This window comes from Pelecanus crispus, chromosome 9 (genome assembly GCF_030463565.1).
Source record: "Pelecanus crispus isolate bPelCri1 chromosome 9, bPelCri1.pri, whole genome shotgun sequence".
In the NCBI taxonomy this organism is placed as follows: Eukaryota; Metazoa; Chordata; class Aves; order Pelecaniformes; family Pelecanidae; genus Pelecanus; species Pelecanus crispus.
In genome coordinates, this window is record NC_134651.1 from 31,461,769 (window position 1) to 31,488,004 (window position 26,236).

At 56.0% G+C, this 26,236-nt stretch overlaps 1 protein-coding gene across 1 annotated transcript; it reads left to right on the forward strand.

Moving 5' to 3' along the window:
• Positions 1-1,444: 1,444 nt before the first annotated feature.
• SAPCD2 (suppressor APC domain containing 2) lies at positions 1,445-12,383 on the forward strand. Its single transcript, XM_075717018.1, has 6 exons — positions 1,445-2,008; positions 6,878-7,011; positions 10,752-10,898; positions 11,047-11,148; positions 11,700-11,813; positions 12,255-12,383. Exons 1-6 carry the CDS (start codon positions 1,600-1,602, stop codon positions 12,381-12,383), a joined length of 1,035 nt encoding a protein of 344 aa, XP_075573133.1. The 5' UTR covers positions 1,445-1,599.
• Positions 12,384-26,236: the final 13,853 nt, after the last annotated feature.

The window sequence follows — 26,236 nt, forward strand, 5'->3', positions numbered from 1 at the left end:
TGGGCTGAGAAGCCAGGAGGACCAAGCTGCTGAAGACACCTGGGGATGGAGTCCAGCCCAGACAGGGAAACTAATGGTGAGGGGAGCACAGCAAGGGCCATGTGGATGGGAGGGCTTGAGGGCCAAGCATCTTCCACCCACTCCCTTTGAAGCCAACTCAGAACTAAAGGAAATCACCCCTGCCACATGGCACAGGGAGGTGTCTGTGGCACAGGCAGCCTCACAACCTGAGCACACGGACAGTGACTAATTGCCCTTTCTGGCTGTCACCCTCTCCAGCACGCTTGCTCCCTGATGCTCCTTCTCTCAGCATCATGAGCATCAAACCAGGATGGGGGCTCTGGAGGTGCCGGTATGTGGCTGCCCAGGGCCCCTCAAGCAAGTCATGGTGCCCGTGACATGGGAATCATGACACCAGGGCTCTGCAGTCTGCTTTGTTGCAACACATCATCTGATGGAGGGAGTTTGCAGAGGGCAGCACATTTCACTAGGGCTGACATGCTGTTTGATCTAGCAGGTGCAGCAAATTTTGGTATAGAGAAACCCATTCTCTTAACAATGCCAGTTCATGCTAAGTTTGTAAGAGATATGATCCAAATGTTGTTTCTCTCACATTTGACAACACTGATATATTTTCTTTCCTCCTTTCTCCATGTCCATGGTTCCTTTGGGCCCCTACCCCAACTCCTGCTGGCTGGTGGCTGCTGGTGCTGCACCAGCCACAGCACTGGGATGCCAGGACTCAATTCCTGCTGTAAACACTTGCTTCCCCTGTGGCACCAGGCAAGTCAAGCACACAGGACCTCTCCATGCTGATGCAAAACAGCTGTACGTCCCTCTCCTGTGGGGATGCTGCTAAGGTGAGAAGCTGGACTGCCACTTCTTGGCTGGATTTGCAAAGCTGGCAGTGAGAGTGAACACCATGTTTGGTGTTTTTTTTCTTCCTGTTCACTAATCACGTTTGCTTTGGAGTCTTCAGGGATGTAAGGTCTTCAGGTATCTCTGCTTAAAAAGGGAACCACTTTCTTTTCTGCAAGGTTACGGTGTCTTTGAGGTGCAAAAATCCAACTGTCCAAAGCTAGCTATTACCACCAGCAGCAGAAGCACCCATTGTGTTTGGGTGCAGGTAGCGATACCCTAAGTTCTGCCTGTAAATAAGGAGATTTGCAGCTGCGGGAGCAGCAGGTGAGGGTCTGCGCTGCGAGAAATGAGGATTTGTGCCTGGTGGATGGACACCGGCCAGCGCAGCTTTTCCCAGGCAGGGGTCACCAAGCCGTTACCGCGGGTGCAGGGTCTCGGATGGTGGTGGGATGGAGGAGGAGACACCTCCTTCAGCCCGCCCCGCTCCCGGCCGGGGGAGGGAGGGGGGTCCTGGTTCCTCCGGAGGAGGGGGACCTCCCGCTCTCCCCCGGCCGAGAGCGGGGCGGGCGCCGCGTGGAACTCAAACCGCCGTCCTCCCACTCAGCCAATGGCCTGCGCGACCTCCCGCCGCCAACCAATGAGACCACAGGACCTCCCGCTCTCAACCAATAGGAGCGCGGGGGCCGGAGCGGCGAATAACGCTCGGGAGCGGCGGCGGCGTTGGCGGCGGTGGCGGTGATGGCCCCGGAGCGCGGCGACCGGTCGCTCCCAGCCGGTACTGAGGGTCTTCCCCGTGTTTTCCTGCAGAGCCTGCGGACTCTCTTTGATATCCTGGATGATCGGCGGCGGGGTTACGTGCACCTACGGGAGATCGAGTCCCGCTGGCGGGGAGCAGAAGCCCGGGAGCTGCCTGCCGGGGTGATGGAGGGGCTGCGGCGGGCGGCACCGGCCAGCGGGTACCTCACATTCGAGCGGTTCGTCCTGGGGCTGCGGGCTGCCCTGCCCGGTGCTGACCCCCCGGTGGAGAGCAGCAGTGGCGGCGGGCGGCGGAGCGTGGAGAAGCCGCCGAGCCCGCGCTGTGCCGAGGAGCGGCGCGGGAGGAGCACCGGGCAGCGGGAGCCGGGGCACAGCCAGCCCCGCGGCCGAGGTGAGCCAGCGGGGCCGGGCTGGGAGCGCAGGGGTCGGGGGAGGAACGTGCCCAACTCTGTGCGGGCAGCTGCGAAGTGCGGGCAGCACCATTGCCGGAGACTCGAGTTAGGCAGGGTGGGTTGGGACCCTGCGGCCTGCTCTGGTCCTCAGGCAGCGGAGACCTGTTGCCTGCTCTGGGCTTAAACCAGCAGCAAGCTCTTCCCGCAGGCCTGATGTAAAACTCCGCAGAAGTTGCTGCTATTTTTACTTTTGTCTTTGGTGGGCTTTGATCCAAGCTGTGGGTAAACCAGCATGGGACATGCTCTGCTGTCCATCTTGGGTTTGTGCTTCCCTTCACATTTCTCCTCGTGTGGGTGCTTGTCTGTTTATAGCGGTGACAAGAAGAATTAAGGGCTTTACTGTAATGTATCCGTGGTTGTCCCCTGGTGCAAAGTCTGTAAGTGACCTTCCTCGGGAGGTGAGTAATGCAGCTGGTCCTCTCAGAGAGTTGCTGGGCCCTGGAGTCTCCAAGAGCTGAGCAGCTTTGCCGGAGTGAGAGCTGCGGTCATGGAGCAGCCCAGTGCTCGGGTGGGCTCTGTGCTGTGGATGTGCCCTCAGAAAGCATTGGTTCACGACTTCATCCACATTTTGGACAAAAAAAATTAGCAAAACCTGATCCAACTTCTTTGTTTGGATAATTCCATGGCACTATTGACAATAATAAATAACTAAGCAATAATTAAATGGGAAAGTGGCATCAGGTAGATGTGCTTTGCTGTCCCCAAGCACTGTCTGGGTGGCCAGACCAGGGCTCTGTCTGCAGAGCTCACCGGCAGGTTCCTGTGGACTGTGCCCCTTCCTCAGGACCTGGGGTCCCTGTGCTGGGTCTGCCAGGGCTCCCCACCCCCGGGTAGCATGCTGACCTTGCCTATTTCACTGGCATCTTGATTTGTTGCTAGTGAGTAGGAGACGTTAGAAGGAAACCAGGCTTCTGGACTTACCTGGTGTAGGTAATAATTCTTTATCTAGATTTGTAAAGCGCTTTGAGATCTGTAGACACAAAGGTCTGTGTGAGGAGCTGGTGTTTGTTATTGCAACACTTGAGCGCAATGCCTTCCTCTACCTTAGGAAAGTTGTCTGGGCGGGTTTGCCTTCCCTTCCCATCCACTCCCTCCCAGTCCCTTCTTCTGTTGGGTGGAGAAGAAACTAACCATGGCTGAAGTTCTCTGCTTTCCATTTTGCCTCCAGACTAATCTCTGGAGCTTCATCTAGGAGAATATTATTAAGCAGGCTGGCCCTTCTATTGTCAAGGGTGTAAATCTGGAAAAACCTGAAAAAAAAAATCCTGCTTGATAAGTAAACAGCAAATTGAAAGCTCTGCCCTGGAAAGGAGTGAGCAGATGACTACAGCAACTTTCTGGTTGCTGAGGATCTTTCTATTACAGGCTGATGTTATAGTGATGTCCTGAGTCTGCAGGCAGGGTTAGTGCCTCAGCCCTTGCTGCCAGCTTCCCGCAGTGCAAGGCCGTATTCTGGCAACAGGGCTGAATTTCAGGTTGATTCAGCAGCTTAGCGAGCATTGTAACTCCGAGTTATTCTGTCTCTCTTAGCTCCAGATCCTGCACAGCTGCCCAGTGCTCCCTTCCACCATGGCGGGTTTCCCAGGGTGTGGTTGAGCAGATAGATGTTCTCCTCAACTGGCTGTGAGGGAGTTGGGCGCTGCCGTGGCAGGACGCAGCTCTTTCTTACTGTGGAGAAATGTGCAGGGTGCTGAGAGCTGCCTGGGGGTCCAGGAAGCCCTGTCTCCATTAAAATTATATTGTTTGGGCTTGAGGCTGGTCTGAGCCTCCAGCTGCATGAGGCAGCTTCTGTAAAAACCCAATCAAGTGCAGCAAGGTACTGTATCAGTGCTCATCAACTGCAAAGAGTCTGAGGAAACTTTGTCTGTGTTTTGGGGGAAGAAGGTGCTCACAGGATGCCACCCTAGCTCTTCTGTCCGGTCCAGGGTGCCTCTGCATACATCGGGGGTGATTTGGATGCGAATCATGGCAAGATGGCAGAGGCTGGCACCAGGTGGTCCTCCCGGCGCCTCCAGGGGTGCAGTGAGCCAATGGGACAGCGATTCTGTCCCTTCTCCCCTGCTAACCTCCATTAGTGTATGGGCAGAAGTGCTTCTGAAGAAGTCCCCTGCTCAGAGTCAGCTTCCAGCTTCTCGGAAGCTGTCATCAGCCCAGCAGTGCTGGAGCGGCCTGTGAGCCACTGCTGGGCACCAGCCACAGTCTCTGGGGAGCCAACAGCATCTGCTGGGTACAAGGATGGTGAGGCTGATATTGGAGAAGTCACTGGGCATGGAAGTCACTGTGATGGCTTCCCTACCAAGTGGTGTGTAGGTGGCCTGTCACAGCAGTGTCCGAGCATCTTGGTGTTGGGAGTCTTTACCCTTGTGGTTCCCCTGAGAGCTGACACCTGGGGAAGTTAAGACACAGAGCAGTAAATGCCTTGCCCAGGAGGTCTGTGGTGGCCCTGGGCACTGCCTCTTCCCCAGCACAGTGTTTGCCTTTGCTGCTGAGGTGGCCTGGCTCTAGCAGCTGCCTGGCGAGTTGGTGGCTCCGGCAGGAAGGAGGGGATGGTTTGTAGGTAGCTGTTATTGTCTGGGCCATTGCCAAGGATGGGTATGTAAATGTGTAAAATGACCATGAGGTGTCTGCTCTGTCCTGGTCCTGGGCACTTGCTCTGGCTGGCGAGCGCTGGGATCATGCCCTGCAGGGGCAGAGGGGCTCAGGGAGGCCATCGTGTATCTCATGGCAGGATCTCTTCCACCTCTGGTGAGCTGGTGCTGCTATTTGCCTAAGAAGAACTGATTCCCAGCTCATTAGCAGGCATCCTGTTTTAGCCACTACATTGTCAGCTCGGGTACACAGAGCTCAGTTGTTTGACCAGGGAGCACCTTCTTATCACAGGTTCAGCTCAGCTCAGCCTGGCATTTCCAAGCAACAGCAGCGAAAACCTTTTTAACAGGTTTCTACCCTGCAGTTCCTCCCAGAGTTGCTTCTGGCTTTGCTTTGGGATTCTGCCTATTGAAGCTACACTTGGTTTTGGGGCTGTTCCTCAGCTTCCCAAGCAGAATGTGCTACAGGTCTGCTAGGAGAACATGTGTGTGGTTGCACTGGTCTTGCTGGGTTCCTCCCAGGCAGATATGAGTGTATGAAACCAAAGACAGCTGGCAAAACAGATGAATGGGTGATAGGCGATATCAAAGACTTTGTTTATTGACGTGCTGGAGACCTGTCTATGCTGATGCACTTGCTGGCAGGAGAAGCAGGATGCCACGATGGACCAGAAGGAGGATTTTTCCTGTGCCACGGTGGCTTCTTTCCCCAGTGACACAAAGTGACAGGCTGAACAAGGCACTTGTGTAGCATTGTCTGCTGGCCCCTGAGCCTACGTCCAGCTCCTGTTGCTGAACCAACACAAATGTGGCAGTACAGGCAGTCCCAGTACGGTGCAACCCTCCCAGACCTTGTTGCCTTCAAGGTGAAGGGTGGCTCCTACAGCCATGGCTGCCCTCTCTTGCCCCGTATCCCTCTTCCTTCATGTCTGTGTGCTCAGCTGAGGAGACTTGTGGAGCAGCGGGCAGCGATGTACCAGCCCAGGCAATGCTACATGCCCTGTCCCAGTACCTGGAGCCCTTCATGCCCGCATAGCAGGGAACGTGCTAGACCTGTGCCAGGCAGCTCTGGCATCTGGGAGCTGGCGTGTGCCCAACCCATGGGAGAAGGATGTGGCGATGGTTGGGTGTGCCTGAGAGATATGGGGGGAGTGGTCCCGAGGAGGAGATGTTTTCCCCAGCTGTCTCACTGCCTGCCTTTTTTTGCCTACCTCCGTGCTGCTCTTGTTTGAAAGCCAGGTTGGGAAATAAACTCTCGAGGAAAGCTGTGTGCAGAGACCGGGGTGAGCTGCAAGAGCAAGAGGATGAGCACAAGGCAGGGTGTGCTGGGGGGACCAGGGCAAAGGGAGGTGCAGCAGGCTTGCTGCCTGGGAACGTCTGGGGAGGGTGCTGGTTGCACCCTTGGCTGCCCTGGTGCCACAGTTCGGGGTGGCGGGGTGGTGCTCTGCCAGCTTGGCCAGAAGCAGGGATCTGAGCTGGCTTGGCCATGGCTGCAGGGCTGCATTTCTGGCAAGTTCACCAGGGTGGGCAGTGCAGGACACTGTACTGCAGGTGCCCAGCCAATACCTGCTTCAGTGTATAGGCAGCACAGGCAGGAGGTGTCTGATCCAGTCTAAAACCTTGCCAGTATGAACTTAATCTGCAAAAATAGGTTGTGGATGGATTTGCACCAGCACCATGTGTTTGTAGTAGATCGGTCTTTCACAAGATAGGATGTTGGGATTTTAATAAAATTTTGGAAAACTTACAGCCTGATTTACTCTATGGTTGGACCACAGGCACAGAGTCCTGGGGGGGACATCCGCATGCCTAAGCCCATCACCAAGCAGGAGCTGCCTTCAGGAGGAGTTGGGTTCCTGGCAGAACCTGTGCCACCTGAGCAGGAGCCAGGGTTCCCATGAGGACAGGCCAAGGGTAGGCAATATCACTAATGGTTTAATTGCCTGTGCCAGGACTGAAACAGCATTGCCTGTGAGCTGCCTGCTTTTTGCAGGTGACGACCACTGAGGTCTGTTGCCAGCCTGGCACAGCCAAGTCATTCATTGCTGAAACCTGCCCTGCCCATACAAAGATGTGAACAGGTGTTCAGGCTGGTGCTTTGCTCAACTGCTCCCTGCTACCTCAGTTTGCAAGACCACCCTGCAGACAGTCCCATAGAAGTGACCATGGGGAGGTTTTTGTTGCAAGCAGCTGGTGGTCTCATGCTTTCCTCTGTTACAGGTGGTGATGCTAAGGCTGCTGGGCAGTTCCAGGGAGATGGCAGCTACCCAGGGGCTGGGGAAACTCGGAGGCATCAGAGGGGACGTGCAGAACACCGGAGACACACCATCACCAACGGCATGGACTTCAGCATGGTAAGGGGACAGTCCTGTCGTGGGCTCCAGCGAAGGGGCCCATGGTCCCTGGGGGAAAGTTGGGGGAAAGTGGATTGCAAGGGTCCTGCACTGCTGACACCAGCTTTGTTTGGGCTCTGGCTCCCCCCTGCCCACCCTTGCACATGTGAGCCATGGGGTGTTGGGCAGATCCTGGTATTTTGGATACAAAGCTTTGTTGATGTACGTGGAGTTCCTGCCATTGCTTCCAAGGTGCTTTTTGTCCCGAATCGTGCCAGACAGGGAGGAGGCATGTGTTCTCCTGCCTTTCCCTGGAGTGGGATCAGCCCACAGAGCCAGTGTTTGACTGCATGGGTGCCTTCCCTGTGGGCAAAAACTTGGGCAAGGAAAGGCAAACATGTAGGTGTAGGAGCAGGTGGGTCTCTGGGCTTTTCAAGCACTCCGTCGAAGGTCAGGTACACTCTGCGCTGGCGAGCGGTCATGCTGGGCTCTGTCCCCTGCCAGATGTTCTCTGTAGATCGGGGCTCAAGCATGCTGATCCTCCTGGCTCCTGAGAGACTTTTTGCCAGTAATGCAGAGAAATCAGCATTGAATTTAGCTGGGCAGCCCAGGATGGAGGGATCTGACCCCTCCTTCTGTCCCTGAGTGGAGAGGCTTGGATCAGATTGCCTGGATGAAGGGATCTGCACTGCTCCCAAGTGGGATGGAGGAGCTGCCTGAGCATGTTGCCCAAAAGTTCAAGCTAAATTTTCCTGGGAAGAGAGCCAGTACCCAGCCTGCAGGAGAGTGATCGGCCAGAGCTTGTCTCGCCGGTGTTGGAACTGCTGCTGAGGCTGTGACTATCACCTCTGCACTTCCACCCCTTGCACCCTGGTGTCACCCTGCTCCCTGAACCCAGCAAGGCTGACGTGTGGTGTGGGCAGCATCGATTACAGCCTGGTGCTGGCCTTGGGGGACGTAACATGCTCTGATGTCTGGCCTGGGGAGGAGGGTTTTGTGCACACATGGTTTGCTGGGTTTGCAGCCATGCAAGGGGTTAGGGTGCTCTTGGGCTGAGGGGTTCTCTGCCAAGAGGTGCTGGCAAGGAGTAATAAATGTGGACGTGTGCGTCTGGGGATGGGTGTCTCTGGCCCTCAGGGTTTTAGTGGCTGGGAGTTGCTGCTTCAGAGGGGGGAAGGTCCCTCCTTCCCTGGCAAGGCTCTTCCCTCTGCATGCACCTCCTGGCTAGAGCCCATCACTGCCATGAGCTCAAGGTCCTGCCTGGTACTGGTAAGGACGGGCTGGTGGCCAGCGTGTCTCGCCGAGAGCTGGGGTCTGTTCCCAGCTCTGCCACAAGCACTCTTGCTCTGGGCTTGTGTTGCTCTTGCCTCTGTTTCCCCAAGTTGTTATGGGGGCAGTGGGAGGGAGGTGCTCTGCCTTTCTTCCCCCCCTCGCCATGTACCTGAGTGCTGCACTGCCTTTAGCGTGCTCCTCCCCCTGGAGAAGGGGTGTCTGTCCCTGTCCCTCAGATCATAAGCCTTCCCTGGCACCCTGGCAGAAGTCTTTGGGTACTATTCCCACTTCTGAGCGTACAGAGAGAGCTGCAGCAGGTTTGAGTCCAGCAAGGACCGAATCCCTGTGCAGAGTGTGCTGTCAGCTTCCCCCTTATGCTGGGAGGATGTTGGGCCTCACTGAGACAAGGCACTCAGCTGTGATTAGGCTAATTTGCCTAAAGCCCATGGGGGGACGGGGGCACTGGTATCCATCCTGCATCCCCAGGTGCACTAGGACGGGTTCATCCTGAGCAGCGAAGCAGAGGTGTGGGGGCTGTGATGTAGCCCCAGGACCCTTTGCACCACCACAGCTGGTGCCTGCTCAGCTGCTGTTTTTCAGCCAGTCCATCATTGATCAGCCTGATTTCCCCATGGCCACAGGGGATAGCTGGGATAAGACCTTCTGTGAGAGGCTGAGCGCTTTCATTTGTAGGCGGCCCAGGGTACTGCACTGTCCCCTCCCCTTCTACCCTGGGTAGCACCAGCCAAGTCCAGCGCTCTGTCTTCCTCCTGCCCCAGAAGCTGCCTCTGCCCCCAGAGCATCCCATCCTTAGTGAGATGCCATCTGTCCCTGCACCCAGCAGAGCTGGTGATGTCCCACTACTCTGTGGGATGCTGCCTCTTCCTCCGGTCACTGTGCTGGCCAGCAAGCCTGGTGGGACCACGGCAGGCCAGGTGGTCACAGGCTGCAGCCCGAGCTGGGTGGGGGTCCTTGCCACGTACAGCACCTTCTTCATGCCCCTCAGCAACAGCCTGTGTAGCACCAAGGCTCTGCGCTTCTTCCTGTGGGTATGTCCCCTTTGGTCCATTTGTCCATCCAACCATGTCTGTGGGGAAGGGTGTTGTGTTGCAAACAGCATTTCCAGGAGCAGCAGGAGCAAGAGCAGCCCTGGTGTAAAGGGTGGCTGGCGTGGGGTGCTTGGGAGGCTTTGGGGCTCGCAGTGAGGACAGGGAAGTGCTGGCAGCCTGAAGAAGGTCTTGCTATGGTCTCACTTGTCCCTGGGGGTGGGGATCTGTTCATGGTCACTTCTGAGCTGAATCATCTCCCTCCAGATGCTCTCCAAAGCAGCAGGAGAAGTTCCTGAGCATCCAGCAGCTTCTGGGTGATCAAAGTCCCACTGGTGCCTGGAGGAGACTGTCCTGGAGCCCAGTCTGTGCTATGGGTGGTGGAGGCCAGGCTGTGTTGTGGCAGAGAAGGCAGAGGCAGCAAGGCAGTCAGCTCCCTGTGCTCTTGGCATGGAGATGGCGGGGCAGAAGCCAGGGAAGCAGGCTGGCACGGTTTGGGAGAAGGGGAGCATGAGCCCTGGCCTGGGATCACTACGTGAGAGCTGATGAAAGGGTTGCTGCACCAGTTGCTCTGTTCCCCAGGGATGTCCCCTCTTCTCTCACCACCTCTGTGACTGCTGGTGGCAGCGCAGTGCTGAGGGGCTGCAGGAGAAGAAGGTGGCAGAGGAGCCGGGGATCCTATGCCCCCTGAGGTACAGACTGGTGCTCCAGCCCCACTGTCAATGGAGTGGCTGAGCTGCCTGGCCTGCAGCAGCCTTGGCTGTGCCGCACCCTGGCACAGGGTCCTGCTTGGCCTGTCCCAGGGGTCTGGTCAGGGGGAAGGAGCCCCGGGCACCCTCATACCAGCCCTCCAGGTGCATAAACATCCCCACATCCCACTCCAGGTGATGCTGATTGTTGAATGTGAAAGACTTGCAGAGACACTCAGCAGAAAGGTATGCTGTGATCTGCTCAGCTCCAAGGTGCTTCTGGGGTAAAGCAGAGGCAGGAGCAGAGCAGAGCGCTGGGGAAACAGGGCTGCAGGTTTTCCCCCAGCTTTCAGTCTGCACATTTAGCTCAGCTGCTTGCCACTCACTGAAAACTGTGTGTGTTTGTGCTGCTGGCTGACATCACAGCCTTGGGGGATTTGGGGTGTGGCTGCAGGCCCTGCTCTGGCTGCATCCCTGGATAAATATGAGGCAGAGAAACCTACTTCTGCAGTGGGGAGCAGGAGGGTAGAGATGGCCTGATGTCTTTCGCCTGCTTCGGTTGTTCTCCCAAACCGGAGAACAAAGCAGCATCAGGCAGCAGCCATCATCATGCTCCTCTGTGGCTTTTCGTGGGGAGAGGGGATGAGACCCCTGCCCGTATCCATATCCCTCTGCACCTTGTGAAGAAACCAGCTCCTGCGGCTTGACAAGGCCTTGGGGAGAGGGTGACATCTCTGTGTGCTCTGTCTTGCAGCTGAAGCACATGAAGGAGCTGGAACAGGAGAAAGATTTACTGCTGCAGGGTCTGGAGCTGGTAGAGCATGCCTGGGAGTGGTACCACCAGCACATCCAGTTCATGCAGGAACGCCAGAGGCTCCTGGGGAAGAATAAAACCAGTGCCGTGAGTCTGGGGCTTGTTCTTGGGGTGCCCGTCTGCTTGGGAGGGTGTGAGGCTGCTCTGTGCATTTGGAGAACTGGGCTAGGACTTGGCTGGACCTGGAGCCTGCCCCATGGTAACCCCCAGCCTCTTTTTCCTCCCCGTCCCCCAGGAACTCCTCTCTGACGGCAGCCAGAGCCACCTGGGGTGCCTGGTCCCCAAGCTGCGGGAGGTGAACCGCTGCCTGGGTGACCTCCTTTCCACTGCTGGCAAGGTGAGAGGAGCAGATTAGCAGCATGTGGTTGTTTGCTTGAGCTTGAGACCCATCCTTTCCCTGCCCTTACACTGGTGGCTGGGCTGACATCAGAGCTGCCAGAGTTTCCCCAGCTCTGGGGAGGTGACTTGGCTCCATGGGCATCCTCCATGGGGGATGGCCAAGGACAGCACAGCTGGTCCCAAGCTGGGCCAGAGGATGCTCAAGGCATTTGGGGACTAAAGGAGATCCCCAAAAAGGTGTAGCCATTGTCAATTGAATAAGGAAACCATCCTGCTGAGGTGCTGAGTCAGCCCTCTTGGAGCTGGCTGTCCTGCTGGGCTCCTGGCAGGAAGCCAGGCACACAAAAAGCCTGGCAGGAGAGCTTCCCACCTCTGCCTGCCTTGCCAGAGACCCTGCAATGGCCTGTGCTGGGGTCTTAATCCCATGCTGGGCTTCTCTCAGTTCCCCATGTGCCACAGAAACAGCTTCTGGCCTTGGAGAAAGGCTGGGAAGGGCCACCAGGAAGGGGAGGCTCAGTGTCTCACCCCTTCCCTTCATCTTCTCTGCAGCTGGCAAACCCCTCCTCAGGTCTGAACAGGCTGGTCCCCATGGTGTCCCCAGCCTCAGCAGGCTCCCAGCAAGCCATTAACATGCTGAAGGAGCAAAACCGGCTTCTCACCAAGGTGGGTTGGGGTATGGCGGGAGGAGATCCCTTGCAGGGGCTGGGAGAGGAGGAGGGGTGGGATGGGGCTGGGGAAGGAATATGGGGCAGTGGGAAGTGTTCCTTCAGCTTGGCCAACCTTGGTCATCCTAGAGAAGGGCATGTGGGCCACACCTGGAGACCCCCCATCATGCAGTTGTGTCCAGCTGTTTGCTGGGTGAGGGTCCCGTGGGCAGGGCTGGGGCATCCCTGCCGGAGGAAAAAGACTGTGACAAATGCAGGTCACAAGAAGGTGCAGATGCTGTGGCTGGGGTCTGCAAGCAGGGCTGCTGGGGAAGGGGCACCTGTGATGCCCCTGCCAGGGCCAGGCTTACTGCTGGTGTTCACATCCCAGCACCCGCAGTGAAGCAAATGCCAGTGTTTTCCTGCTCTGAGCAGCATTTTCCTCCTCTGTTCCATGCAGGAGGTGACTGACAAGAGCGAACGCATCACCCAGTTGGAGCAAGAGAAATCTGCCCTGATCAAGCAGCTCTTTGAGGCTCGCGCCCGCAATAACCATGAAACGAGCCAGTTGGACTCCACCTTCATCTAGCGCCCATCTCCCCACTCCCTGTCCTTGAGTTTCCCCAGGGGTTTCATGGGACATTTGCCCAAAACCCATTGCACCCGTTACTCCAGGTGTCATATCTCGAGGTCTGGAGCTGATGGTGGCATCTCTTGTAGGAGGAAGCCAGGAAGGCATTTCCCTGACCCTGCCTGGGGAGCATCCCCATACTGCTCTGCTGCTGGGCTTTCCAGCCATGCTGCTCTCAAGCTGCTCCTTTTCTGTCTCTAAATGGACTGCAGGGACTGTACCCTCAGCCCTGTGATCCCCAACGTGCTGGGGGAACAGCTGCTGCCTGTGCTGCCTGCACTGCCTGCATGGGGGGCAGCTGCTGTGCCCTTGGCCTGACTTAGGCTGAATTTTGACTGCTCTCAGAAAAAGATGATGCATCTTCAACACTCCAGCTGGCATCTCCAGGCAAGCCTGCCATTGAAGGGTGGCCTGGCTCCTGCTTGTCCCACTGTCAGAAGACAAGATTGAAAATCCAATGGGGCATGCCTGGCCCCTCTCTGCTGCCTGAGTTCTGCCTGCCAGTGACACTATACTGGGCCAGAGCAGTGCCCGAGCTGGTGCTTCTCCTGGCGTAATCCCTCTTTCCAGTTTGCAGTAGTGATGCCATAGTCACTGTTTACATGTCTGCAGGCTCCTGTAGTTAATGAGCCATAGACCCAAATGAGGTAGCCCATACCTCTGAGCTGCTGTTTCAGGGTGTTTGCAGATTGAGGCAGACACCTCTACATCCCTTTATTTGGCTTGAACTGGCAAATGTTTCCTTATGACTGCCAGGCTTATATTTTTTTCATGATGACTTTAAAAGGAGAGGTGATGTCCTACAGCATGAGGATGCTAACACAAGCCTGACTTCACAGAGACGCTTTAGGATAAGGTTTTGTATTTAACTGAATGTGGGTGATGGAGTGGAGGCTGATGGACTCTTTCCTTTGCACATCTCCAAGTGGAGAAATGGCAGCTTTGCCTGTCCTGGGGGTGTATGCTGGCTCCCCAGGGTAACATCCTGAGTGTGAACTGCACCCCTCTCCAGGTCTCTTGGGGGCAGGGGGGCGGTCTAAGCGTGGGCCTCTTAGACTGGTGCATCTCAGGATACCTCCTCCTTCCCACCCAGCTCGGTGATGATGCTTGAGCAAACCATGTCTTCCACTGTGGCTTCGTACTTGGTATTTATGGTACTTTCATAGGAGATCCTTGTGAATCCCCATGTAGCACAGGGCTGGCCCTCCATGGCTCCAAGACCAGGACCTTTCTCTCCAGGGCTGTTGCATGCTCTGACTCTCTTGGCACAATGCTGTGGCACAATGCACTGAGCTGGGCAGAAAGTGCTGGACCTGCCCTGCCATGGGCTGGGCACCATGCAGGCCAATTCCTTTCTCACTCCTGTTTTTATCCATCCAGTGCTGTCTGTCCCATCCAGGTCATCTCTTTGGGGTTGATCTTGACCTGAAGCTCACTGCAAGGCATGAATCCCTTCTCTACCCTTGTGCCTGCTGCCCTGTGCCAGACTGGGGATCAGCAGAGTGCCAGGGAGAGGGAGGAGGAGCAAGGCCATGGCTAATTGTGTCACCTGTCTGCAGGAGTAGGGTGTTAGTTGTCCTCTGGGCATCCGTGCCTGCCATCTCTTTCATGATGCCATCTCTGGTGTCCAGTGCCTGTTTTGCCTGGGGTTTAATTAAAAGCGACCCTTTTTATGAGGAGGGTCACCTGTCTGTAGCGATAATAAAGTGGGGTGAAATATTTAATTTATCCTTCTGCTCTCTCTGCCTAAATCAGCCCTGCTGTGAGCCTGGAAGTTTGTGACGGTTTGTCCCATGGGATGTGGGGTGAGGTGAGCTGAGGTTGTGCAATCACAGCCTGAGCACGAGGAGCCCAGGGGGTCTCTGCTACAGGCCATTGTTCCCATGCCCTTTCCTGTCCCCTCTGGGCTTCCCTGTGCTCTGGGACTGGGGACCCCTGGTCTCTCCTCACCGCTGTGGGAGGGGGTCATGAAGCCACCTGAACTCCTTAGAGTGCTTGTAGCTTCATCTAGCTGCTCCTCCAGAAGCTGTACTGGGGGCTTGTACTCTTCAGGGGGTGCTGGTGTAGTTCACAACCTCTTTTTTTTAAATCCCTTCCCTCGGACCTGGCCCTTGTGGCTATGGGCAGTGGTGGCTGTGGTGCTCTGCAGTGACTCACTCCTTCCTACAGGGGCAGCCGGAGGGGACCTTGCTGGCACGGCGCACTGCAGCGTGAATCCCTCTGCGCTGCGCCGAGGGTGGCAGCACCACTCCGGGTGAATCTGGGGCTCTACGCTGGCCCGTTTGCCCCTCAGCACAGCTGGGCTGTGAGGTGAGCTGGGACCCCCCACACCCTGCAGAGCCTTCCGAGGGTGAGCTGTCTGTTCCCAAAGCTGGGAGGGGGGCCTAAGCCAAGTCTTCTGCAGCTGGGAGAGGGATCTCTGCTGTGGCCTCTTTCGAGGGGTGCTTAGGGCAGCCACAAGTCCTAGACAGGGCAAGGCGGCAGGGGGCAATAACTGCCCTCAGTTTCCATTTCCTGCCTTTGCTTGGATGCAAAGCCTCTGAGGTCTTTCAAAGGAAAGAGGATCATTATCCCTTGGCTCAATGCCGCTCTGTGCAGAGCCAGGGCAGCTCTCCTTCTGCCCCACTGCCACCACTGCCCCAGCCCAGAGGAACGTTCTGGCTGTGGCCTGGCAGCACGGGCCCTGGGCCCACTTCCTGCAGGACTGCTGCCAGGGTGGCGGGGGAGGTCTGGAAGCAATGGGCCTGCTGGGACTGGGGTCCCCCTGGGAGCTGCAGGGCTGACCTTGAGCTGTCACCTTGGCCTGGCCACACTGTTTCTGGGTCCCTGATGGGTCTGGCCCATGCCTGACCCTCACCTGTGTGTCTGGGCTGTGTCTACTTTGGCACCTGTAACTGCGGGGGATAGGACCACTGCAGTGGTGGTCCGGGAGCCATGAGACCTGGGTTTGTGGCGATGTCCATAGCGATGCGCTGGATGACATGGGTGAACATCTTCCTTTCTCTTCGGGCTCTGTTCCTGCTAGAGCTGGGTTTGCACAGATCTGCAAATGCACCTCTAGGGCTCTGATCATGTATGGAAACCGCTGTGTGTCCACACCGGGAACAGCTGGAGCAGGTCCCTGCTGTCCCCAGCCAGGACAGCTCCTGCTGACTCACCTCAACTCAGCCCCTCCACACTTGAGATTGTCAAACCCAGGTGCAACACCACATGGTCAACACTCATGTCACCAGGCATTTATCACAGGTTCCAGGGTGAGACTGCATGAGGGGTCCCCACTGCCAGAGCCTGGTGATGGGGGCCTGTTATCAGGAGTGGGGTGTGCTTGGCCCTTGCCTTCCGTACACACCCAGCTACCCCTCTTAGAGATGGGCTACTCTCCCAGCAGAGCAATTATCCCAAATGCCAGCAGGAACAGCTGCATCTTGGGCCCCCAGTTTGTACATTTTGTGCTTTTTGCTTTTCTTTGCTGCTGCACAGTCACAAACTGCTCTGCCCATTGTGGGTCCTTGCTGCCCTGGGCAGTCTACAGTTCCCAGCGTGCTGTCAGCCCACGTGTGCTGCACTCACTGTCCTGCTCTTGCCAGTGCAAATCCCTGGGGGATGAACTGAGGATGTGATGACCTGGAGAAGCCCCCGGGTCCTAGGGCTGATCCTCACCGGGACAGGGAGCTGGGCCGTGCAGGGCTGTCTTGGCTAAGGGGGTGCCTGGAGCCTGGTGCATCTCAGACCTGTGAGCTGGCACCCGGTACCTCTTGCTCATCCCCTTGGTCCCTCATTGCGGGTGTTGTCCTGCCCCAGACCATCCCTGTGCCTTGTTGTCGCAGCCCTGCCTGTATCCCTGGCTCCAGCCTGCTAGTGCTTTTCTTCTCTTGGCAGAGATAAAACTGCCTCCTGCCTTAGCAGCATTACCTGGTGCATGCTCAGCACTCCCTGTTTGTCTTCCCTGGCTGTGGCGATGGGAGAGTTCTGTTTTCCACTGGCACTTGAGGCACAATGGAGCAAAGATCCACTCCCAGGTGGCAAGGGACCAGGTCTGCCCTCCCTTCTGTGGGGGTACAGCAGGGGCAGCGGTGGGTGAGCCTCTGCCACACCATCCTGGCTCATTCCCGGGGGCACGCTGGGGCCATGGCTGTGCCAGGTGCCACCAATATCTCCATCACGGGGAGAATTGAGCACAGCATTCTGGCTCTGCTCCAGCATCTTGCCAGGTCCGATGTCTCCCTGTGGCCGTGACCCCAGCCTGGGGTGGATGCTCACCACTGCCTGCGCAGCCAACTGAGCCTCTTCCAAGGTACAGCTGATTGAAGCCAGATGCTCCCTCCCAGGGAGACACAGTGTGACGGGGAAGGGCAGGGCTCCCAAAATTCCTGCTTTGCTCCACAGCTGCGTGCCATGGGGACTGTGACTTTACTCCCCACATTACATAAAGAGGCAGCTGCCCATGGCGGATATCCGCCCTGTTTCCTCACTCTTGGAGAAGCAGTTGTTGGGGACCAGAGCAGGGGCTGGGGTCCTGGCCAGCACCTTGGGGGAGGACCACACTCACTGTGTGTGTGCTGTTAGACCCAAAGTGTCCCCTCGTGGGATCTTGGTGTGGCGGTGGGTGCAGACACAGTGGAGGTAGCCCTGTCCTCCTGCCCTGTCATCGAGGCACCTCTGGTCACCCTTCCTAAGAGATGGGATCATGCCAGCTGGGGCCATACCCCAGCCTGGGACAGGCAGCTGAAGGGGCAGAAATGACTGTACAAGCAGAGAGCCTATGCTGGAGGCCAGGCTGCAGCCATGTCCCAGGGAGCAACCGAAACCCACCCATGCGATGACACTGTTTAACTGCTCTGCCTTAGTTTCCCTAGCTGTAGATGAGGGCTGGGCACGTGGACCAGCACGTTCCTGTGGTAGGAAGCCTGGGCTGCTCCATGCCTGTGCAATTTCAACAACTGAGCATTTTTCTTTCATTCCTTCCCATATCCTACTGCAGGCTGGCCCCATGGAGACAGGGCAAGGAGGACATGCAGCTCCCACTTGCCCTGCAGCTGCAGCCAGGCCTAGGGGCCAGCACTGGGAGCAGTGAGTCCTGCTGCCCCAGAGCCTCTCATGGGTGCATGCCCCCATTTTCCCCCAGGGCATACCTGCTAGGGTCTGAGGGACCCTGCAAATCTGCTGTCCCCTGCCATGGGCATCCAAGGGCACCCTCTCCTCGGACAGGTCCAGGCAGGCAGGTTTGGTTTCTTTTGGCTGCTGAAAATGATCTCCTGCCCATGGAGGAGGTCTGGGGGGGTGTCTACAAGCCCAAGAAGAGACCAGGTAGGGACATGGTGGCTGTAGGGATGTCCTGTGGCTCTTTTCCTTGGGGAGAAAAAAAAGAAACCATTATCAAATCTTCCCATCAAGAACCTGATGGCAGGCAGGGCTGTCTGCCGTGCCTGCACCAGGATATCCTGCAGCTGCCCCCAGGCAAGGATCACGGCCATGGCCATGTTTGTGTGTCCCACAGATGGGAACCCCCAGGGCAGAGCTCAGACACAATGACAATAGCCCACTGCAAGTAGGACATCCTAGCCTGAGCTCCCTGGACCTGTGTCCCCAGGTATGGCCTCCAGCCAGCTCCTTCCTGGTGAGGACAGAGCCTCTGCAGAGGGACTGGTGCTGGTCAGGCCCTGCTAAACCCCACACAGGCGCCATACATCACTCTGCCTGTGAGGATGGTGTCACAAGTGACATGACTTTGCTCCATCTCAGCCCTGGGCTCCTCCCCACCACACCGCTGTGGTCTTGGCAGACACCTGAATCGGGCAGCAGCATCACAGGTGGGCAACCTGGGCAGATCTGCAATGGAGGGGAACAAGGGAAACATATCTGGCTGCACCATACTGAGAGCATGCACCAGATGTGTGGGCTGACTTTCCCCCTTGGGCTGTTGCACACACCTGCATGGCACAATATTTGTCTGTATTTACCACTTGGGGTCCCCAGAGTGATGCGATAGGCTCTGAGCAACCTGATCTAGTTGAAGATGTCCGTGCTCATTGCAGGGGATTTGGACTAGATGATCTTTGGAGGTCCATTCCAACCCAAACTGTTCTATGATTCTATGTGGAGCTGGCGGGGTGAAGGGAAGCTGTGGATGAGTCGTGCCACAAGCAGCACCAGGGTAAGTGGGGAAGTGCTGAGCACTGGTGGGTGCTGCGGGTGTGGGCAGGTTCTGCCTGTGGTAACGATGTTCCCATCTGCAGGGTCTTGCGCAGGGTTTTGCATTGCTTCATTTCTACAGAGGTGCTGAGCAGCTCTCAAACCACAATGGCTTTTCCATCCCTGCTGAAGATGAACTGCTCCCACATGGTACTGGACAAACTGGGAAAGAAACAGGAATTTTTTTTGTCCTATTGACTAAACAAAGGAACCCAAAAGACATCACCTCAGCCCCAAAGGAGTTTTTTAGCCCAAAATGAAAATATTTTGCATTGGTTTGAGTTCAGTTTGGGCTTTTTAAGCCCACTTTCCTTTTTCCTTCTGCAGTATTTAGGGCCAATTGAAATGGAAAAGCCATTTCTAAGTAGCACACAGAGAAATGGCCCCATCCTGGTACTCCTGGCATGAGCTCTGCCATGCAGGAAGCATCCACTTCTTTGGGACACTTCCGAAATCTTCATTAGATCTTAAAATCTTCCAAAACCTCCATTAGTCCTCAGGCTGAAACACTTTGCGGGGGAGACCTGGTCCCACTGGCAGATTGGACATCCCTCCAGGATGGGACGAGAGCCGTGCCAGGGTCTGGGTTCAGCACCCCATCCTCTGCAAGGGATGTGCCCCCAACAGCTTGGAGAGAGCTCAGCTGGATGGGCCAGGAAGATAATAACTAAATAATCTAACAATTTCATCATTAAATATTTAATATTGATGGCTTAGGAAGAAAATAATTTGGGCTTGTGAGAGACATCCTGGTGCTGATGCTTCTGCTCAGATGCAAACACCTTCTCACCAGTGGCCACATGGCTGGGCAGCACCAGTGGTCGCTGCTCTGTGCTGGGCTGCTCAGCTAGTCCTGTGGGGATGGATGAGTGCAGCACCCCGGTAGCATCCCTGGCACCCCTGCAACCAGGGCAGCCAGAGGTACTCAGCTGATCCTGGTGGGTTCTTGGTGGGGTCTGCAGGGACAGCTTCACCCCTGCAGCTTTCCATGCTCTGCACTGCCCAGGATACCTGGACATGTCAGCTCTCGTTTTGCTTCTCTGGCCGAAATCCTAAGGGGGTTTTTCCAGCCCAGCCATTTTTCACATTCTCCTCTGATGAGTAGGCTGTTGCACCACTGCCAACTCCAAGAAAGTCATAAATCTCCCTGGCCCTCCTAAAATCATGAAATTAGGGGGAAAACTAAAAAAAACCCAAAAGCAGCTTTTGTAAACAATACTTTTAGGAGAGGGCGTTTATTAGTCTCCAGGGTCCTCAGCCTTCATCACACCCATCTCTCAGCTTTCCCCTGCAACGCCCACCTTTAGTGGGACCCCAGTCTTACAAAACCAAAGGAGCTGTGAAAACCTAAATATTGCAAAACTTTATTTGGTCAAGAAGAAAGGCAAAGCCGTTGGGGCTGTTAGGGCTGTGAGGTTGGGAGCAGCTCACCCAGCAGGATCAGACACCAACAGAAACACCCCAGTTGCTTCATGTCCTGTGGGATGGCTGTGCATGTGGGGTCTGCAGGGGCGGGTATGGCTCCTACCATGGCTGCACCATGTCCTGGAGAGAGTGGAAGCTCAAAGCCCAGCTGCCAGTGCTGCCCCAGGACCCATCTCTGCTCCCTATGGCTTTTCCAGGGATTTCCACCATTTTCCCAGGGCTGTGAGCTGCTTTTCCTCCTCCTGCCTCCCAGTGGGATCGGCAACTCTCCCTGCTCACAGGGCATTTGCATAGCAGACTCAGGATGTGGGTCTGCAGGACAGGATCTGTTTTCCCAGGTCCCCTGCCCAGGTCTCTAACCCCCTGGGCCCCTCCTGCCTCTCACAAACCAGGCTGGCACACAGTTCCTGCTGCTGCGACCACAGGGGCTGTGGTGGCTGAAGGCACCTGTTTGCTGGGTGATGTCTGCAGGGCTAGGGAAGCTTTTGCCATCCCTCCAGCTGCCAGCCCAGCTGCAGGGATGGGAGGTGGCTTTCCCTGTCTCTTATGTGTGTGGGTGTCAGGCTGTGACAGCCACCCTGGCCTGGCCACATGCATGGCACTGCAGATGACTGCTGCAGCTTGAGAGCGGCTATGATGTTCCAGCAGAGCCTGTGAGAGCACTAACAAACACCCCCAAATGACAGGCAGACAGGGGGCTGCCAGGGGAGAGACACTGGCACAGACACCAGTGTGCCAGCATTCATGGCACTGCTCCAGGTGGATGCTCAGGGATTCAGGCACCACTGGAGAAACCCCCTGCTGTGGGTGCACACACAGCGCACCTGCGGGTGTATACGCTCTTGCTGTGCCAGGCTGTCCTGGGGCCATGCACACTGTGTCCATGCTCACACTGTGTCTGTGCTTACACCATGACCGCACCATGGCTCACATCACGCCAAACTGCATTTCCAGCCCCGCACATCAAGCCCCCCAAGTTCCCCACTTGATTCATGGCTCCCCAGCAAGGCAAAGAGGAAGGATCCCTTCCATGGGCAACAGACACTGTTGGGGCTTGACATCCTCCACTCCAGCCCACCCACACACCCCATATCCACCCACGCACCCCTGTCCATGTCTGACACCACCCCGCAACACAAAGCCGGGGGAGGCACCTCGTCCTGCAGGAGCCTGGGAAAAACAGGCCGAGTATAAAATTAGCGTGAGCTTTTCTTGCCGGGATTTTATTTTTAAATGCAATGGAAAATACATCGCTGGAGGGAAAATCCAGAGGTCTGGGCCAGCCTCTGGGATAATGACGTACCTCTGGCCCATGGTGAATGTCCCGTTCACCCCCAGGTGGGATGCAGGGTGGGAGCTGGCTGTGGGGTGCATCAGCAAGGACTGCAAGGGGCTGATCCTGCCCCCCAGGATGCACCCAGGACGGTGGTGAGGAGTGGTGGGGGGACAAGGGGCAGCAGGAGTAGATGAGCCCTGCCTGCAGGCATCATAGTGGTCATAGGGTCTCTGAGAAACTCCAGTGGGAAGGGACCTCCCTATTTGAGCAGGATGGGACCCTCTGGCCAGAGCAGATACAACTGGGTGTCTGGAAACTCAGGACTGTCCTGGAGAGGCCAGAGAGGGATGGAGCCACCAGTTCTGCCAGTGTGTGTATGAGGTGAAGGTGGGAGCCAGATTCAACCCAACCTGATGCAAGCAGTTCTCCATGCTGGGGTGGCAGGAGCTCCTTGTTGAGGGATGATGCTGATGTTGGAGGTTTGCCTGTGCCCAAAGGGAGTTTTTTTGACAAGTCCAAAGAGGAGGGATCTACTGAAGGGTGTAAATACAGAGAAATCAGGAAATAACGCCTGGTTCAGGAAATCCCCCGAGCTGAAAATAGCTGGAGACTGGAAGAGGGCTCAAGGGAAGTATCACGTATGCTTGCTGTCATCTTCCTCGTCCCTGGACACTGCTGGGTGGCAGGAGAGGACAGGGGACATCACAGCTGTGTTACTGCTGCCTGCTCCCAGGCTTATTTGCTCAGAGAGGTGTGTGCCAGTCATAGTCTAAGTGAGTGCCCAGTTCCCCAGTGAGCTCCTCACCACAAGCTGCCTGGTGACTCCCAGGGGACCCTGGTTACTCCAGACACTGGAAATGTGGCTTCTCGCAAAGAAACCCACTGCTGACGCCACAGGACCCGGTGTCCATCCTTTCCCCTCAGAGCTGCCCTCCTGCCCTGCAGGCGTGACAGTCCTGGTGGGGTGACGAGAGGAGCTTGAGCTGCATGCAGAGCCTGGGACAGGGCTCAGGGTCGCCATCTTGGACCCACGTACCTCTGGCTGGCACTGACCATGACACAGCAGCCACTTGGCAATGGTGCTTGGCCCCAGTTTGTGGAAGTCCTGTTGTGGTCAGGCACCCACGTAACCTCAGGAGAACTGAAAGTGACAGTCCTGGGGCTAAATTCCAAAGACAGGCACATGTGGGATGTCAGAAAGGGAAGCTGAATCATTTAGCAAGGCACATGCAAGCCTTCCTATACTACGAGGTGGGGGACAGGAAGCAGTGGCAGCAGGGCAGGCTTCTGGCAGCAGTTTGGCTCTCAAACCAGCCCTCAGAGGCAGAACAGGCTCCTGCCACGGAAAGGCAGAGGTGTGAGATCCTCCATGGGCTGCAGGTGGATATCTGCTCCACTGTGGACTCCCACGGGCTGCAGGGGGACAGCCTGCCTCACCATTGTCTTCCCCATGGGCCGCAAGGCAATCTGCTCCACTGCCTGGAGCACCACCTCCCCCTTCTTCTTCACTGACCGTGATGTCTGCAGAGCTGTTTCTCTCACGTATTCTCACTCCTCTCTCCCAGCTGCTGCACAGTGGTTTTTTTACCCTTTCTTAAATATGTTATCACAGAGGAACCACCATCTTTGCTGATGGGCTCAGCTTTGGGCAGTGGTGGGTCCATCTTGGAGCCAGCTGGAGCTGGCTGGGTCCAACATGGGGGCAGCTCCTGGTGTCTTCTCACAGAAGCCACCCCTGCAGCCCCCCACTACCAAAACCTTGCCACGTCAAACCCAATGCAGTCCCAAGGACACAACATCCCCTGGCAGGAGGGGGACCAGGCTGGAGCAGAGGGGGGACATGCTGGGAGCAGGATGCAGTTGCTCATCCACACCAGCCTCTGCCCAGCTCTGATCTGGCTGATGCACACTGGGCAGCATCATTTGTGCCCTGACAGCAGCTTCCCACATGCCTGGGCTGGTTTTGGCTCTCCTGAGGACTCACCAGCCTGGGCAGTTCCTCCAACAGCCGGCACAGGGTGTGTTTCAGGAGCTGGACCTCGCCGGATGTTCCTCAGAAAGGAGACAAGTGGCTGCTTGCTGCCAACTGTGCCTCTGGCAAGCCATCCGCACCTGTGGTCTCTGCCAAATTTCATACTCATTTTTCTGTGCTGAGGGTTTAACTTCAGCCCTGCCTGAGGACTTCAGGCTGAAAAAATCATTCCAGCAAGGAAAGATTTTCCCCACAGCACAGCAGTGTCTCCCTGTGGCTGCCATCAGCAGCACGTGAAGAGATGATTGCTCTTCTACCCCACAAAAAGGCAAAATCCAGCTGATCTGGAAAAATTGCAATCAATAGTTTCATCCAAGTCACCTGCTGAAACCTGAGAGCAGGAGTGAACCTGAGGTGGAACGAGCATCCTTCCCACACCCTTCCTGGGCATGACCCCATCCCTGTGGGCACAGAGGAGCACCTGGAGGTTGCACTGCCTGCTTCCCACAAATGAACCTGGGTGTTTTTTTCTTTTCCTTTTGTCCTAGTTACAAAGCACAAACATATCTTAAAAGGGCAGGGTGGTGGCTTTGAGTGAAGCATTAGCAGCCCTGAAGGCCTCAGGGATCATCCCAGGACACAACTATTCTCCATCTCCTTTCTCCTGACTCCATCACCTCTGCAATCCACTTCAGCCTCAGGGACATATCTTTAACTGGTGACACCCCAGGCATGGGTCCCACTTGCTCTTTGGTCCTGCAGCACATAATATCCTTCACGGGACCATGTTTCTTCAAAATATTTTGCATATGTTAGTGAAGAATGGAGGCTGGACCCTGCACTGGGGCTGAGACCCTGCTGCCAGCCATCCAGCATGCTCCCAGCACCAAGCAAGATGCTGTGCTGTGGAGGCCGGGTGGGGGATGTGGAACAGTCCCTGACCTGCTTCATGCTGAAGCAACTCTGTTTTCATTTTTCAGAGGTTTGCACCAAGCCAGCTGGCTTTCCTGAAGTGGCCTGAAGAAGACCCACAGAGAGTGTCTGTTCTGGGGCAGGAACAGGTAACCTGCAGCACTGGAGTGTGTTTGAGGGTGTCCATCTGCAGCTGGAGAGATCCCTGTGCATCCTCAGGAGCATCCAGCTGCTCATAAATCATACTGCTTTGTAGCATATGGAGAAAGACGAAATGAATGAAGCTCTCAAGGGCTTTCTGAGAGCTTCACAGTACATGATTTTTCAAATTTCAGCTGGTGACATCCCACAATAAGCTCAGAAGCTTGTTCTCCCTGAAAGACACATAAACGTCCAGTTTTGCAGTTATGTTCAAAAACTGAAAAGTGTAACCGTGAAAATCTGTGCAGCTCACAAGCTTTCTTTTTTAAAATTTTGCATTGTCTGACTCCCTTTTTTGAGTTTTGAGTCATTTGAGAAAAAAACCTAAAGAGAGTCGGGGGAGCCGGGGGTGCACGAGGAATTCAGCAGGAGGGTTCATACAATAGGCCCCAGGGTGGGCAATGGTGGTGAAGCAGGAGGGTTAAATATGGAACAAAATGGATTTAATAAATTGATTAAAGCTGATGAATTCTCTGGCCTGGGTATGGATCAGTTCAACAGCCTGATCTCAGTAACCAGTGATTTCACAAAGCTTGTCCCTGCTCCCTGGGAATCCCTGGGGAGTGCTGGGTTTGCTAGAAGGAGTTGAGCCTGGGTGCTGGAGGGCTGCCGGGAGGCAGATGCAGAGGGAGTGTCTCCAGGAAAGCAAACTTACGGCAGTGTTTGCCCAAAGTGGGAGCCGTCAGCAGCTGCGAGAGTTCTTTTACCTGGTGCCCAGATGTCAGCAGTTTAGGGTTGGGATCCTGCAGGGCCTGGGCAGTGGGGGCAGGCAGAGATGCTGCCTGGAGGCAGACCAGGGCAGCCACCAAGGGCTGGGAAGTGATATGGGAGAGGAAAGGCTCACTTGGCTGAGCCTTGGCCAAAGGGTCACAGCACCCATTCTCCTGCCCTTGTGCTGCAGCAGGTCCCTTTGCTGCCATCCCTGCAAACAGGTCCTTGCAGCCAGCCAGGTGTGTCCCAGGCTGCTCCGGGCACCTCACGCTGCCCTCCCTGCCACAGTGGTGGGTAATGAAGTCTGTCCTGCATGTGCCATCATTTGTCCTGCAAGTGTCAGCATCTGTCCTGCAAGTGTCATCATCTGTCCTGCCTGTGCCATCATCTGCCTGTGCCACCATCTGTTCTGTGTCACCATCTGTTCTGTGTGTGCCATCATCTGTCATGCCTGTGCCATCATGCTGGCATCGCTCTGCTGGACATGAGGGGTCCCCGCTGCCAGAAGTGGTGACAATTTGAGGCAGGAATAATGACAGCCCATGACCTCCCCAGTGTCCCCCTTCAGAGCGGGTCTGTGCTCCTCCCTTGGCCACCAAGGACTAAGAGCCCTGCGAGCATGTGAGAAACGACTTGCTGAGGTCACTCACAGCTGAGTCCTGGTGCCACTGGGCAGTGCAGCAGGTTTTCGGACAAGTCAGCAGTGTGACAGTGGGAAGTCCTTGATCTAGAACAAAACATGCTCTCCCAGTCTCTGGACCAGCACGGGTGGCTTCGAGTCACCTTCTGCCTTCTAGCAGTCTGGGGCTGCACACTGGAAGCCCACCAGGCAGGGAAGGCTCTGTCTGTCCACACACTTCTTTGGTGGGGAGGGGATGGGAAAATGCCATTTGGACTAAGGCTGGGAAAAGAAAGCAAGTCATGCTCAGCTGGGGCTGGAGCAAGCCCTGGTGCTCCGGCAGAGGACATGGCTCTCCAAAGATTTCTTGTTGCATTTTGGGATACAGAAAGGACTGGAAACATGCCCTCTGGCTGATGGGTGATCCTCAGGGCTGTGTGCCTTTACACAGAGACAGTAACCATCTATCAAAAGGAAACTCCATTACTAGGGTTAGAAACAAC